Here is a 27,459-nt window from a genome sequence, read left to right as displayed (position 1 = left end):
CCATCATCTTCTGCACGTGGCTTCCCTGGTAACTCAAGATGGATGCTCACGCTCCCACTATTTCATCTTCAATCCAGACAGCAGGAAGGGGCAAAGTAGGAATAATGGTACCCTCTGGCTTTTAAGAACTCCCTTTTCCATACCACTGGCCAGAACTTAGACACATGGCCACTCTTGGCTGCAAGAGAGGTATTTACTCTTGGAAGTCATGTGCTCTTCTGAAAATTAGGAATTCAATGATCAAGGAAAAATAAGAGGAAAGCAGATATTGAAGGGCAACCAGTAACTTCTACCACAGGCCTTCATAAGTATTCTTTAAAGAATAACAAATGAATGAGGCAATACTGCTAGAAATCCAGGTTCACTATAGTCTGAGGAAAAGGCTTAAATTTTGTAACCCTATTCTGCTACTGAGAATATGACTTAGTCTAAGCCTTAGTGATCTAGGTAAAATTAAAGTGGTAAAGATAAAAATCACTAAGAGATTGAGAAAATGTATGTAAAATCCCTACCTAGCACAGCTTGGGACAGCTTAAGATAGTAAATATTAACTCCTGCCCCACTCTCCTTGACAAAGCTAAGGCCCAGCCCTTGGGATATGCTAACTCTCTCCTGCATCTCTGGCTCCTGTCTCCCACATGACTGCTTAGAAGACCTCTGCAGAGGGCTATAAGGAGCACGAGTACTAGGCATCAGTAAATGAAGGTTAAAGTTAATAGCAGGGAAGGTGAACTGCCTTTCTTCGTGAAAAATGAAATCTGGAAGAAAAAAAAAAAAAGGTAGCTCAGTGGTTGGCCACCTGCCTTCGGCTCAGGTCATGATCCTGGGATCCAGGATGGAGCCCTGCATCAGGCTCCCTGTGAGGAGCCTGCTACTCCCTCTGCCTATGTCTGCCTCTCTCTCTCTCTCTCTCTCTCTGTCTGTGTCTCTCATGAATAAATAAATAAATCTTTAAAATAAAAAAAAAGAAAAATGAAATCTGTGTAATAAAGGAGATAGGTAAGAATTATTTTAAGTAATAAACATATTATTTTATATTCTTTATCTCACAGCATAATGGTAATATTATCCCCCATTTTACCATTGAGGAAACTGATTTGAATAATTAAGAAATTCGCCCATAACTTGGTGAGGTACCTGGGCATTCTGACTTCAGAGCCAGCACCAGTGACCACCGTGTTCTACTGACTCCTTATCTTGCTCATTGACTGTGAGCTCCCCTAAGGAAAGGCAAGATGAGGCCCTATTTCATCCATCTGCACTCTGTAACTCGCCTGAGGTGTTCCTTCATGCCTGGAATTTTCCTAGTATCTGTGACCTACATAATCTGCTTACAGGTAAGAACTCTCTTAGTTTAGTTCACATTAGTCAATGTCTACAACCACAGAAGGATCCTTATGTTCCCTGTGGATGTTGGTTAGAGGGCTGGTTGTCAGGGCTGGGGATCACCAATCTCCATTTACTTCACCCTATAATGTACAATGCTCCTTCCACTCTTTAAGACTTTATTTTTTAAGAAGTTTTAGGTTTCCAATAAATTGAGATGAAGGTACCAAGATTGCCCATATACCTCCTGCCCCCACACATACATAGCCCCCCTCATGATCAACATCAGTCACCAGAACAGTACCATTTTGTATCAAAGATGAACTTATATTGACATCACAGTCACCCGAAGTCCGTAGTTTACCTAAGGATTCACTCTTGGTGTTGTACAGTGCATTCGGACAAATTTTTAACAACTATATATCCATCATTGTTCTATCATTCGGATTATTTTCACTGCCCTAAAAATCCTCTGTGCTCTTCCTATTCATCCCTCCCCACTACCTGCATCTCTGGAAACCACGGATCTTTTTTTATTGTTTCCATAGTTTGCCTTTTCCAGAATGTCATATACTTGGAATATGACAATATTCCGATATGTCCAATATTCCAGTATGTACAATATGTAGCCTTCTCAGATTAGCTTTTTCCCCCCACTTAGTAATATAAATTTAAGGTTCATCCATGGTGTTTTTCCTGGCTCTATAACTCATTTCTTTTTAGTTCTGAATAGTATTCTATTGTCTGGATATACTACAGTTCATCCATTCACCTCCTGAAGAACATCCTGTTTGCTCCTAAGTTTTGGCAATTATGAATGCAGCTGCTATCAACATTCACATAGGTGTTATTGTAGGGGCATAAGTTTTCAAATCCTTTGGGTAGATACCAAGGAGAATAATTGCCGGATCTTATGGTAAGAGTATGTTTTTGGTTTCTTTTCCTTTTTTTTTTAGAGAGAGAGAAAGAGAGAAAGAGAAGGTACGTATAAGTGCATCCAAGCAGGAGGGGGAGGAGAGACAGAGGGAGAGCGAGAAAGAGAAACTTAAGCAGGCTCTATGCCCAGCACAGAGCCCGACACAGGGTTTGATCCCACAACCCTGAGATCATGATGTGAGCCGAAATCAGGAGTCAGATGCTTAACCGACTGACCCACTCAGGCACACCAAAGAGTATGTTTTGTTTTACAAGAAACTGCCAAACTCTCTTCCAATGTAACTGTCCATTTTGCATTCTCACCAGCAATAAGTGAGAGTTCTTGTTGCTTCACATCTCTACCAGCATTTAGTGTTGTCAGTGTTCCAGATTTTGGCCATCTAATAGCTGTGTAGGGGTATCTCATTGTTCTAATTTGCATTTCCTTGATGAAATATGATATGGAGCATATTTTTTTTAAAGATTTTTTTATTTCTTTATTCATGAGAGACAGAGAGAGAGAGAGAGAGAGAGAGAGAGAGGGGCAGAGACACAGGCAGAGGGAGAAGCCGGCTCCATGCAGGAAGCCTGATGCGGGACTGGATCCCTGGTCTCCAGGATCAGGCCCCAGGCTGAAGGTGGCGCTAAACCGCTGAGCCAGGGGATCCATCCCCCTCCCATGTCTATCATTAATAAATAAATAAATAAAATATTTTAAAAAACAAATAAATAAACCGCTGAGCCACCCAAGCTGCCCTATGGAGCATCTTTTCATATTCTTATTTGCCTCTGTATATCTTCTTTGATGAGGTGTTTGTTATGGTCCCATTTTTTCATTGAGCCATTTTCTTGTTGAGTTTTAAGAGTTCTTTGTATATTTTAGAAACAGTCTTTTATTGTGTATTTCACAAGTATTTTCTTCTTGTCTATGACTTGTCTGCTAATTCTCTTGATGTTGTTTTTCACAGAGCAGATACTTTGAATTTTAAGGAAGTATAGTTTCTCAGCTTCTCTTTCATGGATCATGTGTTTGGTGTTGTATCAAAAAAGGCATCACCATCCCCAAAGTCATCTAGGTCTTCTCATATGTTATCTTCTAGGATTTTTATGGTTTTATGTTTTACATTTAGGTCTACGATCCATTTTGAGTTAATTTTTGTAAAGGGTGTAAGGCCTGTGTCTAGACTGATTTTCTTACATGTGGATGTCTGGTTATTCCAGAATCTCGTTGAAAATAATATCTTAGCTCCGTTGTATTACCTTGGCTGCTTTGCCAAAATCATTGACTACATTTGTGTGGATCTATTTCTGGGCTCTCTATTCTATTCCATTGAACTATTTGTCTTTCCTTTCACCAACACCACACTGTCTTAATTACTATCGCTAGCTGCATAATGAGTTTTGAAGTCAGGTGGCATAGTCCTTCACCTTTGTTCTTCTCCAATATTGTTTTGGCTTTTCTGGGTCTTTTACCTCTCATATAAAATTTAGAAATGGTTTGTTGATATCTATAAAATAACTTGCTAGGATTTAGATTGGGATAGAGTTGGGAAGAATTGACACCTTGACAAATATTGAGTCTATATGTAAACATGGAATATCTCTCCATTTACTTATTTTTATATTTTGTTCATCAGAGTTTTTTAGTTTTCTTCATGAAGATTTTGTGTATACTTCATTAGGTTTATACTTAAGTATTTCAGTTGGGGGGGTTATTTTAAGCAATAAATGGTATCATGTTTTTTATTTCAAATTCCACTTGTTCACTGCTGGTATATAGGAGACTAACTTTTCTGTATTAACCTTATATCCTTTAACCTTGTTATAATTATTACTTTGAATTATTACTTTGAAGAATTTTTTTACTGATTCTTATAAATATTCTACATAGATGATCATGTCATCTGTGAATAAAGACATATTTCTCAATATGCATAATTTTTATTTCCTTTTCTTGCCATATTGCATGAGCAAGGACTTCTAGTTTGATGTTGAAAAAGAGTAGTGAGGGCAGCCTGGGTGGCTCAGCGGTTTAGCACCGCCTTCAGCCCAGGGCATGATCCTGGAGTGCCGGGATCGAGTCCCATGTCGGGCTCCCTGCATGGAGCCTGCTTCTCCCTCTGCCTGTGTCTCTGCCTCTCTCTCTCTCTCTCTCTCTCTCTCTCTGTGCCTCTCATGAATAAACAAATAAAATCTTAAAAGAAAAAAAAAAGAGTAGTGAAAGGGGACATTTTTGCCTGGTACCTGATTTTAGTGGGAAACCTTCAAGTTTCTCAGTATTAAGTATGTTAGCTGCAGGTTTTTTGCAGATTATTTTTAATCAAACTGAGAAAGTTTCCTTCTATTCCTAGTTTACTGAAAGTTTTCATTATGAATGGGTGTTGGATTTTGTCATGCCTTTCTCTGCTTCTATTGATATGACATACAGTTTTCTTTTTTAGTCTGTTGATGCGCTAGATTATATTAATTGATTTTTGAATGTGAACCAACTTTGCATACCTGGTAAAAACCCCACTTGGCTGTGGCATACAATTCCTTTTAGAATTTTCTGGATACTATTTACTCATATTTGATCGAGGATTTTTACATCTATGTTCATGAGATATATTGGTGTGCAATTTTCTTGAAATGCCTTTGTTTAGTTTTGATATTAGCATAATGTTGACCTCACAGAATGAGTTAGGAAGCATTCCTTCTTTTTCTATCCTCTGAAATAGATCGTAGAAAATTGGATAAATTTCTTCCTTAGCTATTTTATAGAATTTACTAGGGAACCCATCTGGGCCTGGTGCTTTCTCTTTTGGAAGGTTATTAATATTACTTATTTCTTTAATAGATCATCTATTCAGATCATCTGTTTCCTCTTGTGTTTTTCAAGGAATTCATTCATTTCACCTAGATTATTAAATTTACGAGCATAAAGTTGTTCATAGCTTTTCTTTATTATCTTTTTAACTTTCATAGAGTCTGCGGTATTATTCTTCTTTCATTTTTATTTGTTTCTTAAATAGCCTGGCTAGAGGCTCATCAACTTTTCAAAGAACAAGCTTTTAGTTTCATTGATTTCTGCTCTAATTCTTACTATTTCTTTTCCTCTACTTTGGTTTGATTTTGCTCTGCTTTTTCTAGTTTCCGAAGGTAGAACCTTAGATGATTGATTTTAGATCTCTCTCCTTTTCTATTATATGCATTCAATGCCATAAGGTTTCCTCTAAGCACTGTATCTCACAAATTTTGATAAGTTGTATTTTTACTTAGTTCAAAATATATTAATATTTATCTTGAGGTTTTTTTTCCTTGACTCATGTGTTATTTAGAAAGTGTGTTGTTAAAAAAAAAAAAAAAGAAAGTGTGTTGTTTAATGTCCATGTATTTTATGGTTTTCCAGTTATCTTTTGTTATTGATGTCTAGTTTAATTCCATTGTAAGCTGAGAGCAGACATTGTGGGATTCTATTGTTTTGAATTTGTTAAGAGGTATTTTGTGGCCCAGAGTATGGTCTATCTTGGTGAATGATCCATATGAATTTGAGAAAAATGTACATTTTTATCTTCTGGATGAAGTAGTCTATAGATGTCTATTATATTCAGTTGATTGATAGTGTGGCTGAGTTTAACTGTATCCTTAACTGATTTTCTGCCTACCAGCTCTGTCTGTTTCTGAGAAAAGGCTTTGGCACCTCCAACTATGGTAGTGAATTCATCTATTTCTTCTTTCTGTTTTATCAGTTTTTGCCTCATGTAGTTTCATGCTCTGTTGTTATATGCATACATCAAGAAGACATGGAGTTGACTCCTTTAACATTATGTAATGCCCTTCTTTTTTCCTGATAACATTCCTTACTTTTAAGTCTGGTCTGTCTGGAATTAACATAGCTATGCCTGCTTTCTTTTTGATTAGTGCTAGCATGGTGTATTTTTCTCTATTCATTTATTTCTCATCTACATGTGTCTTTATAATTAAAGTGGGTTTCTCATAGACAACTTATAGTTGGTTCTTGTTTTTTGATCCACTATGAAATCTTTTACTTGTTGCATTTAGACCATTGACGTTCAAAGTAGCTATTGATATAGTTGAATTAATATCTGCCATACTCATTAGTGTTTTCTCTTTGTTCTCCTAGGTCTTTGTTCCTATTTTTGTCTTCCATTCTTTTTCTGGCTTTTATGCTTTTAAGTGAGCATTTAATATGATTCCATTTTTTCTCCTTTATTAGCAAATCCATTATACTTTTAACTTTTTTTTAGTGATTTTCCTAGAGTTTGCCACATACACTTACAAAATTAATCCATGTCCACTTTCAAAAAACACTATATCACATTATGGGTAATGTGAGTACCTTATAATAACAAAATTATACTAATTCCTTCCTCTCCTCCTTTGTACCTGCTATTCATTTCACTTAAATATGAGGATGAATATGTATGTATATGTCCATAATACACATGTGTATACAAGTATACATAAATATCTGTGTGTATATATACATAATATATATAATGGAACACATTATTGCTGTTATTTTGAACAACCTGTTGTCTGTCAAATCAATTAGTAATGAGAAAATAAGTTTTTATTTTACCTTCATTTTTTACTTCTTTGATACTCTTTTTTCTTTAGGCAGATCTGACTTTCTGATCTATGTCATTTTCCTTCTCTCTGAGGAACTTCTTAGAAAATTTCTTGCAAGGTAGATTGACTGGCAACAAATTCCCTGAATTTTTATTTGAGAAAATCTTTATTTGTCCTTCCCTTTTGAAGGATCATTTTTCAGGGTACAGAATTCTAGGTTAGTGGGGTTTTTTCTCTCAATATTTTTTTAAAGCTTTTATTATTTATTTATTTATTTATTTAGAGGGACAGAGAGCATGCACAAGCAAGGGGAGGGGCTGAGGGAGAAAGAGAGAGAGAATCTTAAGCAGAATCCATGCTGAGCACAAACCCAACACAGGGCTCAATCTCATGACCTGAGCCAAAATCGAGAGTTGGACACTTATGCAACTGAGTCACCCAGGTGCCCTCTCTCAACATTTTAAATATTGCATGCCATTCTCTTCTTGCTTGCATGATTTCTGAGGATAAGTCAGATGTATTTCTTATCTTCATTCTTCTGTAGGTAAGATTCTTTTTTGCCCTCTGGCTTCTCGCAAATATTATTTATCTTTGATTTTCTATAATTTGAAAATGATATGTCAAAATATAGTGGGTTGTTTGACATTTATTTTGCTTGGTGTTTTCTGAACTTCTTGGATCTCTGGTTTGATGTCTGACATAAATTTGGGGAAATTCTCAGTCATTATTATGTCAAATCTTTTTTCTGTTCCTTTCTCACTTTCTTCTCCTGGCATTCTCATTATGTGTATATAACACCTTTTGTAGTTGTCCCACAGTCCTTGGATATTATGTTTTGGTTGTTTCTTGCTCTTTATTCTCTTTGTTTGTTGGCTTTTGAGGATTCTATTGAGATAGCCTCTAGCTCAGAGATTCTCTCTTCAAATGTTTCCAGTCTACTAATAAGCCCATAAAAGGTATTCTTCATTTTTGTTACAGTGTTTTCATCTCTAGCATTTCTTTTTGGTTCTTTCTTAGGATTTCCATCCCTCTGCTTACATTGCACCATCAGCTGTTTCATGCTATCTACTTTGTTCATTATAGCCCTTAGCATATTAATCATAGTTGCTTTAAATTCCCCAATAACTCCAACATCCCTGCCATGTCTGTTTCTGATGTTTGCTCTATCTCTTCAACCTGTGTTATTTTACCCTTTGATATGCTTTGTAATTTTTTCTTGATCGCCAATCTTGGTACATAGGCCTTTGGTAATGTGGGGGGCAGGGGGGCATTCTACAGTCCTATGATTTTGTCTCAGTCTTTTACTGAGCTATGCCTCTGGACTGTGAACTTCACGAGTGTTTTTCAGCTTTTTGCCCTTTTTGAGTAGAAGAGGATGGCTAACATCCGTGGAGCTGGGTATTTCCCTTCCCCAGATCAGTTAGGCTCTGATAATATTCCAGCAGGTTAGCCACCAGCTAACAAATTTCCCCCAAGGGCAGGCTTTGTTCAGAACGACAGAGTGCTCTGGCTATTTCCGAATGGTTCCACTTCTCCTCCCTGTGCCAGAAGTCCAAGAAAGTTTTTCTCTGATACACATTATGGGAGCCTTGTGGAGTTCCTGGAGATAAATTTCACAATACTGTGAGATGCCTGGATCCCCTGGAGTTTTTAACTCAGAGTAGTCTGCACTGTCTCTCCTTCAGGCAATTCATCAACTGCAGTTCAGATTCTCCCATCCTGGCACTGGTTTCTGCAATATTTTTCTGTATGAGAGTCTCTGATCTCAAGCTTGTCTTTCCAAGGTTATTCCAATCTATATTTGCCTAACTTTCCAACCCTGAGGTTTGCCTAACTTTCCAAACCTTTGATGGGTTTGCCTGCATCCTCTCCTCTCTTACAGATCGAAGAAGAGTTGTTGATTTTTCAATCTGTTCAGTTTTTTACTTGTTGTTAGGGTGGAATAGTGACTTCCAAGCTCCTTATATGTGGAGCCAGAAGCCATAAGTACACTGCTGTTCTACACATTACAAATCTGCCAGGAAGAATTCTCTTTCCCTCTTGGCTAGAGAGACTTGGTGAGTCCTCAGGGACTTTAAGATACCACATTCTCCACACCATCCTGAAGAGACACTGAAGCCAGCAGCATCACTCTCAGCTCCAGGGAAAAGGCAGAGAGAGAGGGAGACAGTTGAGGGGGGTCATATACAAAAAGGAGACAGATTTCAACTTTTCTTAATGACTTTAATTGGAGACTCAATCTCTGTAAACCATAGTTCCAGCCTAGTTCTGTGGGACAGCATCTAGTTCTCCCTGAGGTCAGGGGAGGAGAAATGCATAATTGAGGTTGGAACAGGGAACCCCACTCTCCCTGGTCTTTAACTCCAAAGTAATTCCAGCAAATTATGGCTTCTGGGTAAGCCTTAAAGTAATTGTTAACGTCACCAAGCTGTAAGTTCCTTCCTTCTGATGCAAAATGTTCCTCCTATTTGGGGAACTCTTTCACAAAATATGTGGGATCAAAATATACCTCTGTACCTGCACTAAACATCTACAAGTAGGAAGCTTCTTGATGGAGTCATTGGGCTGGCTGCAACAACACTCAGGCCTGGAGAAGTTCACTCCCTCCCAAGTTCACTCACTGTGTCAACCCATTATCCTCTCCATCAAGCATGAGAATTTTCCCAGACCCTGTTCTGAGAGGATATAACCCTAGAAAACACCAAATACCCACTGCTTGATTTCCATGACTGGAGTTCTTTGAGGCCCCAACATAGGGCTGAATTGCAGTTTGCAGAGCTGTGTATGATAACAGCCATTATAGTAACCTTGAATTTTTATCTGCTGTTCTTCTTAAGAACAATTGAAAACACCTTCACAGTAACGATATCATCAGGTTTGCCCTCTCACCAACTCCAAAAAAGAGGAAAGAGAGCCCACCACTTCCCTTTACATTAAAAGGAAATATGAGGACTCGTCTATGGTTTCACTTCCCATCCGGGCAAAGGGCTACAGAAGGCTCCCATCTTCTCTGTGTAGACTCTATTTTCAAAATGCTGGAGCACAAAGATTTGAGTGTTTCTCTGCATTTTTCTTTTTTGTGTGTGTCTTTTCTCTCATTTCTAAAGGCATTTCTAAACTTAGGAATGCCTCCCAGTCTCCTCCATCCCCCTCCAGCCCGGAGCAGATAGCACCTGAGTCCTGCAAGAACTTTCACTGCCGTCATGCCCCTAGCTGGCTCCAAGCTCTATTGGGTAGAAGATACCACATAGGCAGTGGCGATGTATTTCTTGCCATTTCCATAGGTGGACTTGTCCCAGGGATAGGTCTGGATGGCCAAGGGATACCCACCCAGGCTTAACTGGCACCTGTGGGGAAAGATGGCCAAGTCATAGGGGCCCACCGTGTCTTTCCATGCCCATCCCCTGAATGGGAAGATTAAGCCCAACCCATGTAGAAGGGCTCCACCCTGACTTGAACAGCCCCCAAGAGAACCGTCACAGCTTTCTCCAGCCATTGTCTCCCACTCCCCATGCCCAGGCAGCCCTTCAAAACCTATACCTTATTCTCTAGCTTCCTAAAGAACATTGCTCCTCATCTTTCCCAGAGCAGTATTCTAAAATCTCAGATTCTAGAGCTGAATGCCCTGAAATTAAATGTCTGCTCAGGGTCTCAGAGGTATTAGGACCCAAAGTCCTCAAATATTAGAAGGTGAAGCCCAGTGGTTTCAAGCTATACTCTCTGGGGCTTTCGAGTTCCCCCTCTCAGCCTTGGAGACCAAACAGAGAGGCTTGGAGCCCCAGGGCGACTCCATTTCTAACTGTTTCATCTATGAAGGTTCTGTACAAGATTTCATGTGGTTTTGCTGCTAAATAAAGTTTGACAACCACAGTCTTATCTAACAACTTCATCTCCCAAGTGAGAAAACTGACGTCCAGAAGGGTGATTTGTCCAAGCCAATGAGTTGCAGAATCTGGCTCTCCCGACTGTCCTGGCTGCAAACAGCATGTGGCCCCAGCCTGCTCCCCAAGCCTGGCTGGCCCAGTACTTACAGTTTGCCTGGCCTGGCAATGAAGCACAGGGAGTAGAGCGCAAATTCAAACTCGGGGCTGCTGCCAATGAAAGCTGAGCCCACTTCCTTATAGTAGCCATCCCAGTTGAACTGCATGGCAAGCACGTCGGGGTATGAATCCCACTGTGGAAGGTAGTAACGGGCCTGGTGAATATCACGAGGAGAGAGGTGGCAAATGGTAGCAGCTGGCCAAGATTTGGTGAGGGCCCATTAGGTGCTTGTGTGAGTTTTCTGGGGAAGCTAGATTTGTGACATCGACCAAGGGAACAGTCTGCCCTGCTAAGGTGTCTGAGTGTGACTTGGATCCTCTATCTGGAGCTGTGCATCTCCCTGAGAGGCCAGAGCCAGCACTCCTGTGACTGGTACCAGGGCAGCAGAAACCATAACTGTTTCTTGTGGCTATCACATGTGGAGGAGAGGGACAATTTATTGTCCCCAAATTATTTCTTGGCACAGGGCAGCAAAGGTCTCTCTCTTTTGTTTTTAAATAAAATATATGGAGTTGAACTCAGACTAGCCAAGGCCACATTCTAAAGAAATTCAGGCAGGGGGTAACTACACATCTCTGAGACTCGTCTTCCCATCTGAGAGTCCTCCCCTGCCCCGAGCCTCCCATCCAGAGACAGTGTTCTCTGCCTCCTGCTCTCTGCAGCTCTGGAGCATTCACTGGAAGGGAATCTCGGGTCCTGGCTGCCTAAACTCTGGCAGATAGGGGACTCATCCTCACAATCCCCACTAGGCGGCCAACAAGAGTCAGGGTGAGAGGCAAGTGTGGCTGTTCAGAGTGCAGTGAGGGCAGGAAGTCTGGGTACCAATAAGGCTTCTCCAGCCCACGGGGTCCACACTCCGTACTCACAGGGCCGTCGTAGATGTGACTGTAATAGTCAACCAGGCCCTCCTTCTCCTGCATGTAGAAGCGGATCCAGTTATGGAAGCCGGTGACTTTGCCTTTTTTGATTTCACCTATAATAAAGAGTTCAAGGTGGGTGATATGGGCCTCCCCTCCAACACCTTTTGCCCCTCCCATGCCAAGGCTGTCCGCCTTCCTCGGACTTTGGCTCATAGAATGCCCATAGCCCAGAGGACCATGCAGAAGTAGAGAGCCACACCCCCAAACACATTTTTCTTCCTATGTGTATCCTTTGGGAGCCCCAGCATCTGGTCCCCTTTCCCCTTCAGAAACTCCAGAAAAGACGGTTCCTCAAAAACAGTTGCTCAGACCCCTTCCTCTTGGCCTGGGAGTGGACATGCCTGTCTCTGCTAGCTGCTTGGCAGCCGATTCATCGGTGCCTGATGCTGCCCTACTCCTGAGGGAAGCTGTCTCTCTTCATTCCTCCAACTCTTTCTTTCCAAGCAAAATGATCCCACCTGAGAAGACGTGTTCAAAGCCACTTGAGTCCTTCTCTTCATTGCCTCTTGAATAGAGCCCAAACCACATGTTCTTCAAGTCGTTGACAAACTCCTGTTCTGAGCTATAGCGATCTGCGCGGAGGAACATAGAGGACTTAAGAGAGGGGAAGGCGGGACCAGGTCCCAGGAAGCAGGGAAGGGCCACCTGCTCTAGCACATCAAGAGACACAGGGTTTCAACCAAAAATGTATTCAATGGGGTGCCTGGGTGGCTCAGTGGTTAAGCGTCTGCCTTCGGCTCAGGTCAAGATCCTGGGGTCCTGGGATCGAGTCCCATATCAGGCTCCATGCGGGAGCCTGCTTCTCCCTCTGCCTGTGTCTCTGCCTCTCTCTCCATGTCTCTCATGAATAAACAAATAAAATCTTTTTTAAAAAACTGTCCTTTCAATAACTATGCACAGTGCCCCTGTTTTGTGCCAAGCCGTATCTACAGGCTGAGGATTCAACAGGGAATAGCAAGGACAGGATCCCTGCTTTCACAGTTTCCCTCCCAGTGGAAGAGACAGCTAATAACCAATATGATTGCAGATAAGTGCTATGAAAGAAATAAAGCAGGGTACCCCATGATGACCAGAGGTGGGTTGGGTTGGGGAGCTCTTCTAGAAAGGAAGATCAAAAAGACCTCTCTGAGTAGGTAGCACAGATCAGAGACCTCTGAAGGGTAAGGGATAGGCCACACAACATCGGGGGAAAGTTTCTTCTGCGTAGAGGGAACAGCAGGAGCAAGACTCTAAGACCACCTGGGCCTCGCGTTCAAAGAGCTAAGGGAAAGCCAGGGTGGCTGGAGCACAGTGAACGCAGGGAGGAGAGGAAGGACAGGAGGTCGGAGAGGTAGGAGCGATCAGGCCTGGCAAGCCATGCCCAGACGGATGGGTGTCAGTCACAAAGTAATAATACAAAAAGAGTTTAGAATTGCTAACCACGTTCTATGGGCCCAAACTATCTTAAGTGTTTCCAGTCCTCACATTGAATCTTCACATAAGGTGGGTGCTAATTACCCCCAATTTAGAAATGAGGAAATTGAGGCCAACTGGGGTTGTGTAACTCCCACGAGATCACAGGGTCGATAAGAGGTAGAAACGGCACTTGAGCCCATGTGACCATTACACATGTCAACTGTCTCTGAAGGACTTTACAGCTTCTCGGAGGCGAGAAAGCCACCGAAGGCTTTTAAGCAGGGGAATTATGTGATAGCTTTGTTTTTAAAGGCTCACTCTGGTTGTGTATATAAAAAGTCAGTGGGGCGTACGAGCAGCGGAGAGATCAGTTTTGAGGCTAACACATCGTCCAGGCCAGAAGGAGTGGTGGCAGCCGTGGAGGAGGGCTGAGAAGTGGGCGGACTGGGGGTAGATTTTGAAGGAGGGTGCGATGGACATTCCTGATGGAGGCCCAGGAGGCGGGGAGCCGTGAGGCAAAGAGAAGAATAGAATATAACTCCTGGGTTCAGGCCTGAGCAATGGGATGGACTGTGGTGTCATTGATGGGATGAGAAAGACCAAGGAAGGAGGGGTGGGAACCATGAGTTCTCTTCCCACTAAGTTCTTTTTTTTTTTTTTTTAAAGATTTTATTTATTCATTAGAAACACAGAGAGAGAGGGAGGCAGAGACACAGGTAGAGGGAGAAGCAGGCTCCATGCAGGGAGCCCGATGTGGGACTCGATCCCAGGTCTCTAGGATCATGCCCTGGGCTGAAGGCGGTGCTAAACCGCTGAGCCACCCGGGCTGCCCTCTTCCCACTAAGTTCTGAGTAGATGCATGAGAGAGCCACGGGGGGTGGAGAGGCAGGTGGGACCCATGAGAAAGTCGGGGCCGGAGCTCTAACTTAGGGAGCCACAAGGTACCAACTGCTACTCAGACTCGTGGGTGGAGGATACCAAGGAGATACCAGACACATTCCATCCTCTCAAGGACTTAAAACACGGTCAGAAAACGAGACAAAATGTACACAAAATAGCAGACAATGGTTTCACCCTCCGGATGGCTACCGCTGACCCGGTGCTAGGCCTTGCACTGAGCCCTTCATGTGCATTAACCCGCCAAGACCCCGTTTCACAGATAAGGCTCCGACAGGTAAGCTAATTTGCCCAGGCTCACACCACTAACAAGTGGTAGTAGAGTCTCCGTGGCCCAAGGCTATGTGGAGCTGCCCGCCCCCCACCCTCGCCCCCCGACCTCTGAGGACACGCTGGAAGCCAGTGGCGCGCTGGGGCTGGGGCAGGTGCAGCGTCAGCAACGCGGGATGTGAGCTAGAGCTTGAAGGACAGTCTGGATTTGGCCAGGGAGAGGGGTGAGGGCAGGATAGTAACGGAACAGCCTGGCCCCAGGCTAGGATGGGATCGATCCCTGGGTGCCTCATCTCAGACAAGTCACCTAGCCTGGGGCGGTGAGGGGAGGGTTTGCTGCTTCTCCCTGAGAAGCCTGCGGGCCTGCTCGGCCTCCAAGTTGTGTCTTGTGTTTGCTGCGGAGGAGCAGCAGGGGGCGGTGCTGGATCGCGCCCTCTGCACAGGGGCTGCCCGCGTGTTCCCAGCTTTACCTGCCAACCTCCTTGGGCCTCACTCGAAAGGGGAAAGGGACGGCAGGCAGGTGGGACCAGCCACCCCGAGCCCCGGGCAGAGGCCCGGACACAGCTGCCCATAGGGCCGGCCCCGGCGTGGAGGAGAGGACCTGCACACGGACCAGCACCACCTCCTGCCTTTCTGCGCCTCAAACCGTTTTTGGTCTGGTTCAAACGTCTCCCTATCTGGAGCCCCTCGAGCCACAGCCCCTCCCGGTAGAAGGCCCCTCTGGAACTCTTGGGGATTTTCTGTTGCTGCTTCCCCAGCCAAGATGCGGAGAGTCAGCATCCTTCCTGGACCCGGAGCGGGGGTGGGGGAGAGGCTTAGGGACCCTGCAGGCCCCCCACCAGGAAGGGGTCCGGCCCGGCGGGGTGGGGTGGGGTGACTCCCCCTCTTGCAGAGGCCCTGAGACTGAAGCAGCGAGTGGTGGGGACAAAGGACGCAGCTCCGAGTCAATCAAAAGAGAGGCGACTTCCAAGCAGACGGAGGCTCCCTCGGCTCGAGGCCCGCCCGGGGCGGCCCGGGCTCCTCTCTGGCCCTCCCCGTCGGCCACTGGCCCCCAGGCCGCCCCCAGCTGCTGGCTTCAGCTGCCCCGCGGCGCCGCAGGGGTGCCAGGCCCTCCCCAGCCCTGCCCCGGGGGGGGGGGGGCTCACTCTGCTGGCGGAGGAAGCCGTCCAGTTCCTTGAGGACCGCGGTGCCCATGACCGCCCCGAGGAAGGCGTCCTGCTCGGCCAGCTGCTGCGCGCCCAAGTGCTCCCCGCGGCCCGTGGCCCGCTGGTAGTTGTTGAGGAGGTTGATGAAGGCCGCGTAGGTCGGCTTGGAAAACAGCTTCTCGTTGACGTACGTGAAGAGCCTGCGGGAGGCGGAGGGAGGCCCAACGCCGTGAACACGGAGCGGCCCCCACCCCACGGGGCGCCAGACAGGCCGGGGCGGGCATGCGAACGCAGGGGGCCTGGAGACGCTCTCGAAGCTTCTTCTGCTTCAGCCCTCGGAAGGCCAGTTCCATCAGCAGCCCAGTCAATCAGGAAACCCTCCCAGCTGGACGCCCACAGTCCCTCAAAATGCCTTTATTTGCCTCTGGGGACCTCGTTTTCTCTCTGCCTTGGATCCTGCCTGCCCCGAGGGGAAAAGTGCCAGGGTGGAAAGAAGCAAAGGCGGGGGCCCGGGGTGGCAGTGCTGGGGGCCACCGTGCGGGAAGACTGGGGGGACTCACGGTTCCGGGCAGCGGTCCACTTGGTCTCTGGCCTCCGAGGGCGAGATGCGGTTTTGGCTGTTGAGAATGATGTCCTGCTTCTGGGCTTTGTTGACGTCCGCCCTGTAGATCTTCTCAGAGATGCTCTGGAGCTCCTCCTTGGTTATGGCATCACTGCTGTAGGAGAAGCCCTCTGGGAGGAATTGGGGGGCTGTCTCAGCCTCAGGAAGGCCTGGGGGCGCGGGGCCTCCATGTGCCCCCTCTTCTGGGCACCTTCCAGAAGCCGGCAGCCAGGGACAGGGGCCGCAGTCCGTCACCCTAGGGGTCGGAGGCCAGGGGCCTAGCGCCTAGAGGATACCTAAAAGCGGCACGTGGCCTTGCCCACAGAGTGGCCACACTGCCCCCTCCTCCTGGAAGCTTCTCAGACTGGCATGCCCCAGAGTGACCTGGAGGGCTTGCCAAAGCAGGGCAGTGGGCCCACCCCCAGCGTTTCTGATTCAGTAGGTGTGGGGTGAAGCCCTGGGGTCTCCCTTTCTAGTACATTCCCGGATGATACGGATGCTGCGGCTCCAGGGGCCCCACCTGAAGAACCATCATTGCCCCGGAGAGCTCCTCCGGCTCGGGGGCTGCGCTAAAGGGAGCGGGAGACTGACCGTGGTGGCCACAGAGGCCCTCGAAGTCCTGGCAGCAGTTCCCAAACTCTGGGCAGCGGGCATCGCAGTGGCAGGGCTGGTGCCTGTCGAAGGCCTCGTGGCAGCGGGCCTGGCAGGAGCTGGGTGCCGAGTACAAGTCTGGGACGACAGGGAGCCGTGAGTCCAGGGCAGACCCCTAGAGGTCGCCTGGCCAGCCGGTGGGGGGGGGGGGGGTGCCTCCAGCCCCCCCCCCCAGCCTCACTCCCTCCCCGCTCCTGTGCAAGATCTCCAGGGAAGGAAAACAAACAAGCTGAACTGGTGCACACCCTTCTGGGTCAGGAAGCCCTTTCCGAGAGGCCGAACGCTACTTTGGGGCCTGTTGTTTTGCAAAGTTTCCCACTCTAAAAATAAAAGCTCTTCCACTTCCCTCCAGAGGCCCGGACGCCCTTTCCTGCCTACCCCCGCCGCCCCCCCCCAGCTGCCTGGCACGGCCTCTTACGCCGCCCTGCGCTGCCTTTAGGGTCCGCCTGGCTTAGGCCTGCGCCTGCTGCCACCAGGGTGGCTGCATCTCTGGGTCACCCCTTCTTTTAGCCTGAAGCCCCCCCCCTTTAGAAAGGCAGACTCACGGCCAGGGGGGGCCTCCAACATCTCTTCCTCCAGCTCCAGGAATGGCTCGGGCTCCTTGGGATCCTCTTCCACTGGAGGTCAGAGAAGTAGAGTCACTGGCCACCACCCCCCAGGCCCCCCACCGCCAGAGGGCGGAGAGGGGGGTTCCTTCCCTTCCCCTCCAGGACAAGCAGTGCAGGGGCAGGAGACACAAAACAGAGGCTAAGGCACAAGGAGTAAGTACCAAGTGACGAAGGAGACAAACTGAAGATGGAAGACAGAGGGGATGGGCCATTGAAGGCTGTCATTAAAAAGTGACAAGAATTTTCCAGGCAAAAAAAATTAAATAAATAAATAAATAAATAAATAAATAAATAAATAAATAAATAAATAAAAGAATTTGCCCAGGCGACAATTCTCCCTGCCCCTCAAACGCTCTGGTGTCCAGTGTGGCACAAAGAGGAGGGGGGTGGGAAGTGGAGCCTTCTGGACTGACACCTCCCGTGTGGGTACGACTTCTCTCCAACCTAAGTTGACAGACGGAGAGGCTCGAGCATCTCCAAATGACAGGGAACAGGTCACTTAGGGAACATCCCTTACCTACCATAAGTCCCAGTCCCAGTCAAGGGTGAACTCCACCCAGGCCCTCGGGGACTAAGAACTGTTTCCTGCGATACCAACTTCCCTTCTTTCTTTACAACACTTGGCAATGGCGGTGGAGACTGGGGGGCGGGGGGTGCCCAGAAAAGCAGGTTCCTATTGCTGCCCTGCTCCCTTGGCCTGACTGTGGCCCGGGGCTTTGGGACCAGCAGGGTGGGTGGAGAGGAGGAGGAAGGATGCTCCTGGGGACTCTGGGCTCCTCTCCCTCACGCAGTGGGGGAACTTCCCCCAAAGAAGCAACACTATTCCAAAGAGCTTCAGAGGCTGTTGGTGAGTTTTCCGGGTAGTGTCCTGTTAGGATCATCAGAACCACGGGTCCGATGATGCATCGAGCCAACAAACCTCTTCTGATCACTGACTTCATGCCAGGCCGTGTTCTGAGTGCTGACAACCCACGGGGTCCTCAGCCCAGCCCATGTCACGCTAACGAGACTCTCAAGGGCTGACTTAGAGTCTCAAGCATCAGCTGTATTTTTCCTGCCGGAAAAGGATTCGGAGTTGCAAATCAGACTTGGAGACGGACTGGCTCCTAAGCTAAGTGCTGTCCGCGCCGTGAGATGCCAGCCCGATGGTCCGAGGCGCACAGGCTCCCCTGGATCTGCCGGGCACCGGGCGGGGGAAGGCGGCAGGCTCTGATTCTGGCCCTGAGCTCTGGACCAGGGCTTCCCTACGCGGGCCGGACCAACAAAATTTCAGCTAGTAGAGATGGTGTTTCCGTGTAAACTGAATGAGGGTTCCTTCGAGGTGGAAGCAGCTCAGTGGGCACATGGCTGGGCCAGCAGGTACCACCTTTGGGAAAACTGGAAAAAGGTACTCCTTTCTCTCAGCAGACACAGCTCTTTACCAAGGCACATGGACTAGCAAGAAGGGTACAGATTCGATTTTGGTCAACTTGCGTTCTCCGACAGGTGCCCTTGTGCAGTGCACAACCTGCACCACCATATGCCGTGGGCTTGCTGGCCGTTACCCACCGTGGCTTCAGTCAGTGATCACGTTTTGCAAACTGAGGGTCAGGGCACATGGTTTGACAGTGAACTTCACAAGGCTTCATGGCACAAAGCAGACCATTTATCTGGCGGTCTAACACGCTGGAAGCTTCCAAACAAGGGGATTATTCAAAATTATTTTTTAAAGCTATGTTGTTGGAGTAGCAGAGAAACAAGGGGCTCTTGAGAGCAGTGTGTGTGCCGTTTAATCACTGGACGGGGAATGACGGATTGGAGATGTTGCAGCCGCCTGGGTCCACTCATGCTAGGACGAGTGGTGTGAATCACAACAGTCCCTGTGACGCCGGGCGGTCTTCCTGGCGGCACACAAGCTGGAAAGCTCGACTCCATTTTTACACTGTTGCAACGTAAAGTGTTGAACAACGAGATGGGGAGTGTAATACGTGCTATCTTAATGTTTTATGGTTAATTATCATTTTGCCGTTTGGGGAATTACTTAAACTTTCAAGATAGTGTTGTTAATCCTGACCCTTCAGACAGATGTTCCAGGTAAATAACATCCGTTTCCTTGTAAGTTGGGGTCTTACACTGGGGACATCCTAGAGTATCTGGGACAAGTCCTGGCCAAATCCCCGACCTTTGCTCTGCCCTCAGTGTCCTCACTCAGGCCCCTTGAGCCCCACCACCAGGCTTGAACCCTGCTCCAAGCTGCTGGACACCCAAGCCAGCGTCCTTTCAGGCACTCTGGCCATGGGCATGGCCTGGCCCGCTGTGCCTCCTGGACCCTTCCCCCCCACGAGGAGCCTCACCACTGCACAGGTGCTCATAGTCCTCACAGCAGTCCCCATGCCGGTGACACCGGCGGTCACACTGGCAGGCAGCGTCCCGGTTGAATTTCTCATTACAGCGAGATGCGCATGACTCCAAGTTTCCTATGAGCAGTAAAAGTCACACACTCAGCTCTCTGAGGAGCCCATTCTCCTCATCGAGGTGCCCCCTGCAGTGGGGTTTGCAGACAGGGGCAGGGGCCCCACCTGGCAGGAAAGATCGTTGCTATCTGCAAGGAGAAATATATGCACAGCCACCCATGCGCCAGTATAAGCCTCATCCCCACCGCCCACCACCCACCACCCACCACCCACCCTATACCGCAGGGCTCATAATATAGATGAGGATCACAAACCTGAATGCCCAGGGAGGCCAGACCTTTAATATAAGCAAGTAAGAAGCGGGGAGGTGGTAGGAAGAGGTGGGGATCGTGACAAACTTGGAAGTGATGTTCGGTCTGAAATTGGCAGCCACCATCGGTCCCAGCCACTCCTGCCATATTGGGATGCAGGCTCAGTGTTGCTAGAGCCTCTAGGTTTTCAAGAGAAGCCTGAATTTTCATGTGACAGTTTCCAATTTTTACAAAATTCAGACAGACCGGGACGCCTGGGTGCCTCATCGGTTGAACATCTGCCTTTGGCTCAGGGTGTGATCCCGGGGTCCTGGGATTGAGTCCCACATCAAGGTCCCCACGGGGAGCCTGCTTGTCCCTCTGCCTATGTCTCTGTTTCTCTGTGTGTGTGTGTCTCATGAATAAATAAATAAAACCTTAAAAAAAAAAAATCAGGGCAGCCCAGGTGGCTCAGAGGTTTGGCGTCACCTTCGGCCCAGGGTGTGATCCTGGAGACCCAGGACCGAGTCCCATGTTGGACTCCCTGCATGGAGCCTGTTTCTCTCTCTGCCTGTGTCTCTGCCTCTCTCTCTCTCTCTCTCTCTCTCTCTCTCTCTCTGTGTGTGTGTGTGTGTGTGTCTCATGAATAAATAAATAAAATTTTAAAAATAATTTTAAAAAAATCAGGCAGACCAATGAAAGAAGTCTGTGTGCTGGTGGTGACCCACAGGCCACCCTTCATCTGTCCCATAGATGAAGGTAAGTCACTGCTGTCTCAGTGATCCCTCCTGCCCTCTCCCCTGCGACACCCCCTTCCTCTCATCCTGTCCCTTTTAGGTCTTCTGCTGGTTTGTTCTTTGTTCCCCTTTGTCGGGTCTCCCCTGCACCCTGAGTGCCCCGGGTCCCGACTTTCTGTTTCCTCTAGTCTTTGGCATGCATTTGAATTAGTTCATGCTTGGGTAGGGCATGAGGCGAGTATGGGTGAGAACTGGATTCTGGAATCGGATCCCTTGTGTAACCACAGACCACATCCCTTACTCCAGCCACGTGGCTCGCAGAAGCAAATGTTTGGTCCCAACGGGGCATGGACAAAAAAGCCTTTGAAAGAAATGGTACAAATCCACTACCACTCCTAAAATCACAAATGCCCACCCCAGCAAAGACAGCGTCGGGAGCACGCCAGAGCGACAGCTGGCTTTGGGGGCCCTTTCCTTCCACTTTGAGCTTTAAGGGTAATTACAGAGTCTTTGTTTCCACTTGAGGTTCCTGAGGTTTGGATCTCGGAAGGCTGGGTTTAGGGGCCAGGCTGTGGGCTACGGAGGATGTCAAGACCGGAGTCAGGGTTGCCATGAGCGTCGGAACTTGTAATGAACGCAGAAACCGAAACCTAATTTGCTTTAGATTGAGAGTTGTGGTTGGGATTTGGGCTTTCGTTAAATGTATTGATGAAGTAACAATTTTGCACCGATGCTTAGCGGAGGAAAGGGATGGGGGGGGCGGGTAGGTTTAAGACAACTTCTGGGTTGAAGAGTGTGTCAGGATTAGGAGAAGGGAAATGATCCCACTTTTGCTTTGGGACTCGGTTCTGGTGGTGATTCCACACAGGTCCGGAACCTCAACTTAAGCCTGGATGGGGTGGGAGGTGAATATCAAGGACACGGGTTTAGTTAAACTGGCTTGGGCAGTGGGGTTAGGGTTTACACAGTATTAATCAGGGTCGCATAGCAGGGCAGGGGGGGCTTGAGAACCTGGACTCCGATGCCAAAACTGCTTGGAGCTGGAATTCTGGTCCTGCTGCTTTCTAGCTAGAAGATCTTGGGCAAGTTATTTGACCTTCTGTGCCTCAGTTTCCTTGTTTATGAAAGTGTCATAACAATGGAGTCCACCTCACAGAACAGCTCTAAGACTCGAATATGTTGATTTTGGTAAAGCACTTGGTACGGAATGACACATACCAGCAACACACGGTGGTTAGATAAACAGTGACGGTGTTCCGTGCCCCCTTGGCTGGAGCAGTCTCCCTGGCGACGTGCTTAATCTGGGTTTCAGCGGGGCCGCCCCTCAGACTGGGGTGTCAGGGCATTTATGTGGCTGACAGTTTCCTAGCTGACATCATTGCTATGAGCCTGTGTTCTGCACATCAAAGAGGTGTCAGGTCAAGGTTAACCAGGTCCTGAGGCAGCCTCGAGTTGCCTCCGGGGCCTCCAATGTGGCCAGGAAGGCAGGCCTTTGATCCAGTGGATTGTTCTCGAAAACAACCAGGCCCAAGGCCGCTGGTCCCTTCAGGCTCAGGGGAACACCTCCTGAATCTTAAACGATGCTCCCTTGGAACCTGAATGCAAAGAACTCAAGGGGGAAATTTTTAGGCCGGGAGGAAGGCTCGGTCAGCTGCCTGCCCGGTCAGCCTGGCAGGACACCCAGAGTCCAAAGGGAGAGAATTCAGACAAATCAGGGCAAGGCTTACAATGGGCCAGATCAGCAGGGTCCCGGGAAAGAATTCACTTCCTTCCAGCCGCTGGCACCAGTTGAGAAGGGCGCCACGTGAATGGTCAGCTGTGGGGAGCTCAGGAGGCCACCCCCCACCGGCCCCGGCTCAGTGGACTTTTTCATCTCGGTTCAAGAGCCCTGTCCCGGTAAGAACCCCTGGAAACTCCGTCTGCTCAAGAGGACCTGGGGCTTGGGGGGTGGACGGGAGAGGTGGGAGGGACTTTCCTCACGGGCGTCTCGCTGTGCTGTTCTGGGGACACTCAGCAGGCCAGTCACCCTGACTCCACTGGGGCGCCCCCACCCTGTGCCTGCGGCCCACACAGGGCTCTGCGGGTGCCTCGCTCGCTGGCCAGGTGCTGAGTCACTGCTCGGCAGCCCTCCCGCCCGGCTCTCGGGCCTCTGCCTTTCTTCACTTGGGCCTTGCCCGGCTCAGACTCAGGCTTTCCCTCCAGCCCCCCCTTGAAAGGCTTAGGGCCTCCCCTCTCTCAGGAGATGCCCAAGCTCCCCGCGCTCTCCAAGACGGCCGTATGCTAGAACGCCCACCCGCATCCGCGCTGCCCCCCAGGGGAGTCAGGTCCCAAGCCTGGAGGTCCCTGTTGTGGTCCCCTGAGCCACCCTGAGGGCTGGAGCATCCCACACCCGTGCCCGTCCGGGAGCCCCAGAGGCTGTTTCCCTGGAGACTGGGCGCACCAAGAAGGCTCATTTCCAGGACCAGCTTCCTGCCTCGTTCATTTGGAACAACCAGTGATTCCTCCATATGGTCCATATTCCTGCATCTAAGCTCTGGGATGCTAGAACCCGGAGAGACAAGAGCCGAGCCTCCCCCCACCCCGCCCCAACCTTAGGAAAGAAGGCCTACCCGACTTCCCATCCATCCCACAGCCAGGCCCCATCACCACCCCGGGCACCACCCCAGGCGCAAGGGCTCCACCTGCACCTCTGAAGCTACTGTGGCCTCTGCCCCTGGGGGTGTCCACCACCCCCAAAGGTCTCAAGCCACCCTCCTGTCCTGAGAGCGGGGTGCACCGACCCAGCGGCCACTCCTGCACACTGAGCTGGAAGTTCTCACGCCCTTGCTGTTGGCTATCCAGCACCCATGGCCCAGGCGGAGCTGATTCCCAGCTGCTCCACGGTGGGGCCAGAGTAGAGGTACGCGGTCCCCCCAAGTTTGCGGGGGCCTGGGAACAGCTTTCTCCTCCAAAGGTTTTTGAACCTGGAATCCCACTAGGGGTCTCCTTATACACAACCTGACTGGAAATGAAGACATTGCTCCCAGGAAGATTTATAAGCATGATCGCAATCAAAACCCCAGTTCAGGGCAGCCCGGGGGGCTCGGCGGTTTAGCGCCTGCCTTTGACCCAAGGCATGATCCTGGGGACCTGGGATCGAGTCCCGCGTCGGGCACCCTGCATGGAGCCTGCTCCTCCCTCTGCCTGTGTCTCTGCCTTTCTCTCTCTCAATCTGTCTCTCATGAATAAATAAATAAATAAAATCAAGAAAGAAAGAAAGAAAGAAAGAAAGAAAGAAAGAAAGAAAGAAAGAAAGAAGAAAGAAAAGACTAAACTGTAAAAAAAAAAAAAAAAAAAAAAAAAAAAACCTAGCTCACTGAGATCTCAGTCCAGGTAAGATGCTTTTTCATTCACTGTCTTAATCAATCCTCACAAGGGTCCTATTTAGGACCAGCCCGGGTTGGGTGGGATGTGTATCAAGCTCTGATTCTTTGTCCTCTGGGCGGAGGAGGGCTGTCCCCACACCTCTCAGCTCAGCCCCCTCCCTTGGCACTGGTTCCCACTCACCCATTAACCAACCACCAACTAACACATCAGCATCAGCACTTTGCACAGCCCCTGAACAGAGAGCTGTGCTGTTCCTCTGCAGGTCCCATCCCCTGCACCGCTAGTCTCTGGAGGCCAGGATCCTTCTCTCTGCTCTACTTCCTCCAACACCGGGTCCAAGACCCATTCCTCTGCCCACTTGTACAGCCTAGAGAGCCCTCAGCCTAGCTCTCGGCCCAGGGCTCCTCCGCTTTCCCCCTGAGCCTGCCCATTCTCCTGAGGCTTTACCCAGAGCAAGGCCCCACCCCAAACAACCTCACCTGCCCCTGGGGCAGAGGAGGGAGTGACCAAGGACAGCCAGGCCACTCAAAGCCAGCAGGCCACAGCACCGGCAGCGGTCCCACAGACAAACCCTGGTGAGATCCAAAGTCAGGCTGGACTGAGGGATGTTTGGGTCTAGTCTTCCAAGGAGTCTAGAAGGGGCTTCCATAGGTTAGTCCATCAGGGACAACTAGACTCTGACACGGACAGGTCTAAGGTGCTCCATGGCTTTAGGACAGAGCTGCCCCTCCCTTGCCCCACTATGCTCACCCCCTACCAGGTTCCCTAACCGGCTGCTTTTTTTCTACAGGGCCCTTTCACACCCACCAGATGATGACTTACCAGCCCAGGCCAGGCTGCAGAGCGCGGCCACGATCAGGGGCACACAGGCCCTCATGGTGCCCGGTTGGAAGCCCCAAGTGGATTGGCTCTGGGACTTTCACTAGAGTCAGGTGAATGTCACAGCTCTCAAATGAGCCTTATTTCCCAGGCTGATCCTTTTAAAGACATCAGAACTTGTGGATCTGGAACCTCCAGATCCTTCAGGAAGAAAAAGGGGAGGGAGGGACCCCGGATGGATAAGAGGTGGAGAGGGGGTGGAGCCCTACAGGTGTTGGAAGCCAGAGGGAAGGTGACTAAGCAGGCAGGTAATTCCAGATGTTTAGAACAGGTAATACGAGCTGTTCGTAGCCAGAAAATAGGTCATGCAAGCTGGCACCTCAAGATGGGCCTAGTTGGGGAGACGGGGCTCTCCGGCCAAAGTGTGAGCGCCAATGGGCTTGTCTTTGGGTGATGTCCTCCAAACACCCACCGACCTGCCAGCCACTGTCCTGACCTTCCAAGCAGCTGCAGGCTGGCTTCATCTTTGAGTTCCCGGTGCTTAATCTGAGGAACTTAATAAGGGGATCATTATAAACCTGACAAGCAGTTAAGAGCTCAGGCCCGCGTTGAGGTCAGTGCAAGGAGAGACATAGGACATGTGGGTCAGAAATGAGGGCCCCTCTTATTAGCATCAGACCACCTGTAGCTAAATCACCCCAGAAATAGCTGCAAATGGTCTCTATTTCTTGCTGAGTCAGCATCTCAGGGGTTACAGGTTTCAGGTTCTCACAGGTTCCAATTTTACGAGGCCAGCGGTGGGCAAGAGCCCTAGAGGCAGCCAGAGGACGCACCCTTCCTCTCCTGGGGTCCAGGAGCCCACTCCTTTCATCCCCTACTTACACTCATCTTCCCGAGGACCCTCCCCTTCTCGACACTCCTTCCTCCCCAGGGCCAAGAGCAGAAGCACAGCAACATGGGGCTGCCAAGTTTCCCCTCCTAGAAAGGTAAAATCTGCTAAGTGAAATGCCCTTTCCAGAAAGAGCACTGCGTGGACATTCAGACTTCAGTAAAAGAGAACTCTCACATAAAAAGGCAAAATTGATAAACCATTGAGTCTATAGTGACTTTTTTCCAGGAGTGAAGTAGGGGAGCGTGTCCTCCTCGGCTGGAGTGCTTGAAATGTGGGATACTGAGCTCCGTTTCCTCATCTCTGGAATGATGGGGTTGGACCTGACAATCCCTCCCAGGTTCATTTTGGGGTTTCCCCCTCCACGCCCAGGGTGAGCCACCAAGGTTGCTTGAGGAGAATCCCCCAGCCTCGCTGTGTGGGGATGAGACCACATGTGGAGCTCCGGGGTGCAGAGGACAGCTGCGGCAAGCCACCTTGCAAGGTGACACGTCAGCTGGGACCTTCCATGGAGGAGGGTGGCTGGTTGAAGAAGTGGGAGCAGAAAGGCTGCTTGGCTGCTGGGGCAGGAGAACAGGCTGCAGCCACTGCTGGCAGGAGCCCGCAGCCCCTGGGGGCTGGTGGCACCCATGGGGATCTCGGACTCTGGTTAGTTTAGGGAATAAAGGAGACTGTCTCCGGCTGGGCCAGGAGAACAATGCCTCAGAATTTTGGGGTGGACGGTGCCTTCCAAGGGCCCTTGGCTGAGGCCGGATGTGTGGAGTCCGGCCAGGGCAGCCCCCTGTCCAGCTGAGCTGCCTGTGGGGTAGAGCTTCCAGGGCAGGGGTGCCCCCTCCCAATAGGGGAATTTTAGGTCAGTAGGGGGACGGTTGAGACTGACTCCATTGAGCCAGAGGGCGCATCTGAAAGACCTGGGTCCTCCAACAAGAACCACAATTCCAACTTTAAGGACAACCACCAACACCGATGGAGCATGTGCCGGCGTATCACACTCCACGAGCCTCCCATGCACCCTCTCCTCCACTCTCACTACAACCCTTAACAGTACTATTGTTAGCCTCATTCGCAGAGGAGGAAACTGAGGCACAGAAAGGTTGGGAGGTACAGCCAGGAGCACCTCAGTAAGTTATGCAGCAGGGCCTCCAACCAGATGCCACCCTAATGGGCACTGATGCCATGTCGGCCCACAAAACACATCAACAACCGCTTCATCACGTCTGGGGTCCGACACAAAGTGGTCTGGGCTCAGACCACGTGGAATTGAAGGGACCCCAGTGGTCACCTGGCTCCACATCTCTTAGGAAGTTGCAAGCCCTGCACAGCCCTAAGAGGCTGTCCTGCCTCCGCTCGCGTGCCTCTGTGCCTCTCAGGGCTGCTCATCCCTGCTCCCCAGATCTGACTCCCAAACCCCAGGACCGTGTAAGCCAAGACGTGCTGACATGGAGAAAAGTCGTTAGGACAGTAGGAAAAAATCCAGCTAGCCAACGTAGGAACACACATCTGTGCACTTGTGCAAAGATGCCTCAAGGTCAATTAGATGCACATTGATGTATACAGAGATACACGCATTAAATGCTATTTCGGGGGCGCCTGCGTGGTTCAGTCAGTTAAGTATCTGCCTTCG

The 27,459-nt window shown here is 49.1% G+C and overlaps 1 protein-coding gene and 1 long non-coding RNA gene across 4 annotated transcripts; one reads left to right on the top strand and one right to left on the bottom strand.

Moving 5' to 3' along the window:
• Positions 1–9,015: 9,015 nt before the first annotated feature.
• ENDOU (endonuclease, poly(U) specific) lies at positions 9,016–25,089 on the bottom strand. 3 transcript variants are annotated; one of them, XM_049102380.1, is made up of 10 exons: positions 24,950–25,089; positions 19,675–19,797; positions 17,279–17,350; positions 16,674–16,811; positions 16,042–16,213; positions 15,482–15,681; positions 12,233–12,346; positions 11,721–11,827; positions 10,845–11,008; positions 9,016–10,160 (listed from the first exon to the last, which is right to left on the bottom strand). In XM_049102380.1, the coding sequence occupies exons 1-10, from the start codon at positions 25,002–25,004 to the stop codon at positions 10,040–10,042; spliced, it is 1,266 nt and encodes a 421-aa protein (XP_048958337.1). In that variant the 5' UTR covers positions 25,005–25,089; the 3' UTR covers positions 9,016–10,039. The 3 variants fall into 3 exon arrangements, with proteins under 3 accessions (XP_048958337.1, XP_025333180.1, XP_048958338.1); XM_025477395.3 differs by having other exon boundaries at positions 10,845–10,987; XM_049102381.1 differs by lacking the exon at positions 24,950–25,089 and adding an exon at positions 21,980–22,118.
• LOC112678239 (uncharacterized) lies at positions 22,537–26,035 on the top strand. The gene is made up of 3 exons (XR_007406346.1): positions 22,537–22,657; positions 23,394–25,059; positions 25,878–26,035. It is a non-coding gene; the product is annotated as an uncharacterized LOC112678239 (long non-coding RNA).
• The last annotated feature ends 1,424 nt before the right edge of the window (positions 26,036–27,459 follow it).

Source organism: Canis lupus, chromosome 27 (assembly GCF_003254725.2).
Source record: "Canis lupus dingo isolate Sandy chromosome 27, ASM325472v2, whole genome shotgun sequence".
NCBI lineage: Eukaryota > Metazoa > Chordata > Mammalia > Carnivora > Canidae > Canis > Canis lupus.
Note: the sequence above shows the minus strand (reverse complement) of the source record. Positions and strands in the feature narration are given on the sequence as shown.

Coding starts and splice junctions, on each gene's coding strand:
- ENDOU (XM_049102380.1), bottom strand. CDS start 25,004: ATGAGGGCCTGTGTGCCCCTGATCGTGGCCGCGCTCTGCAGCCTGGCC. Junction 11,828..12,232: donor CTTTGAACACGTCTTCTCAG/GTGGGATCATTT, acceptor TCTTTATTATAG/GTGAAATCAAAAAAGGCAAA. Junction 11,009..11,720: donor GTCACATCTACGACGGCCCT/GTGAGTACGGAG, acceptor GATATTCACCAG/GCCCGTTACTACCTTCCACA.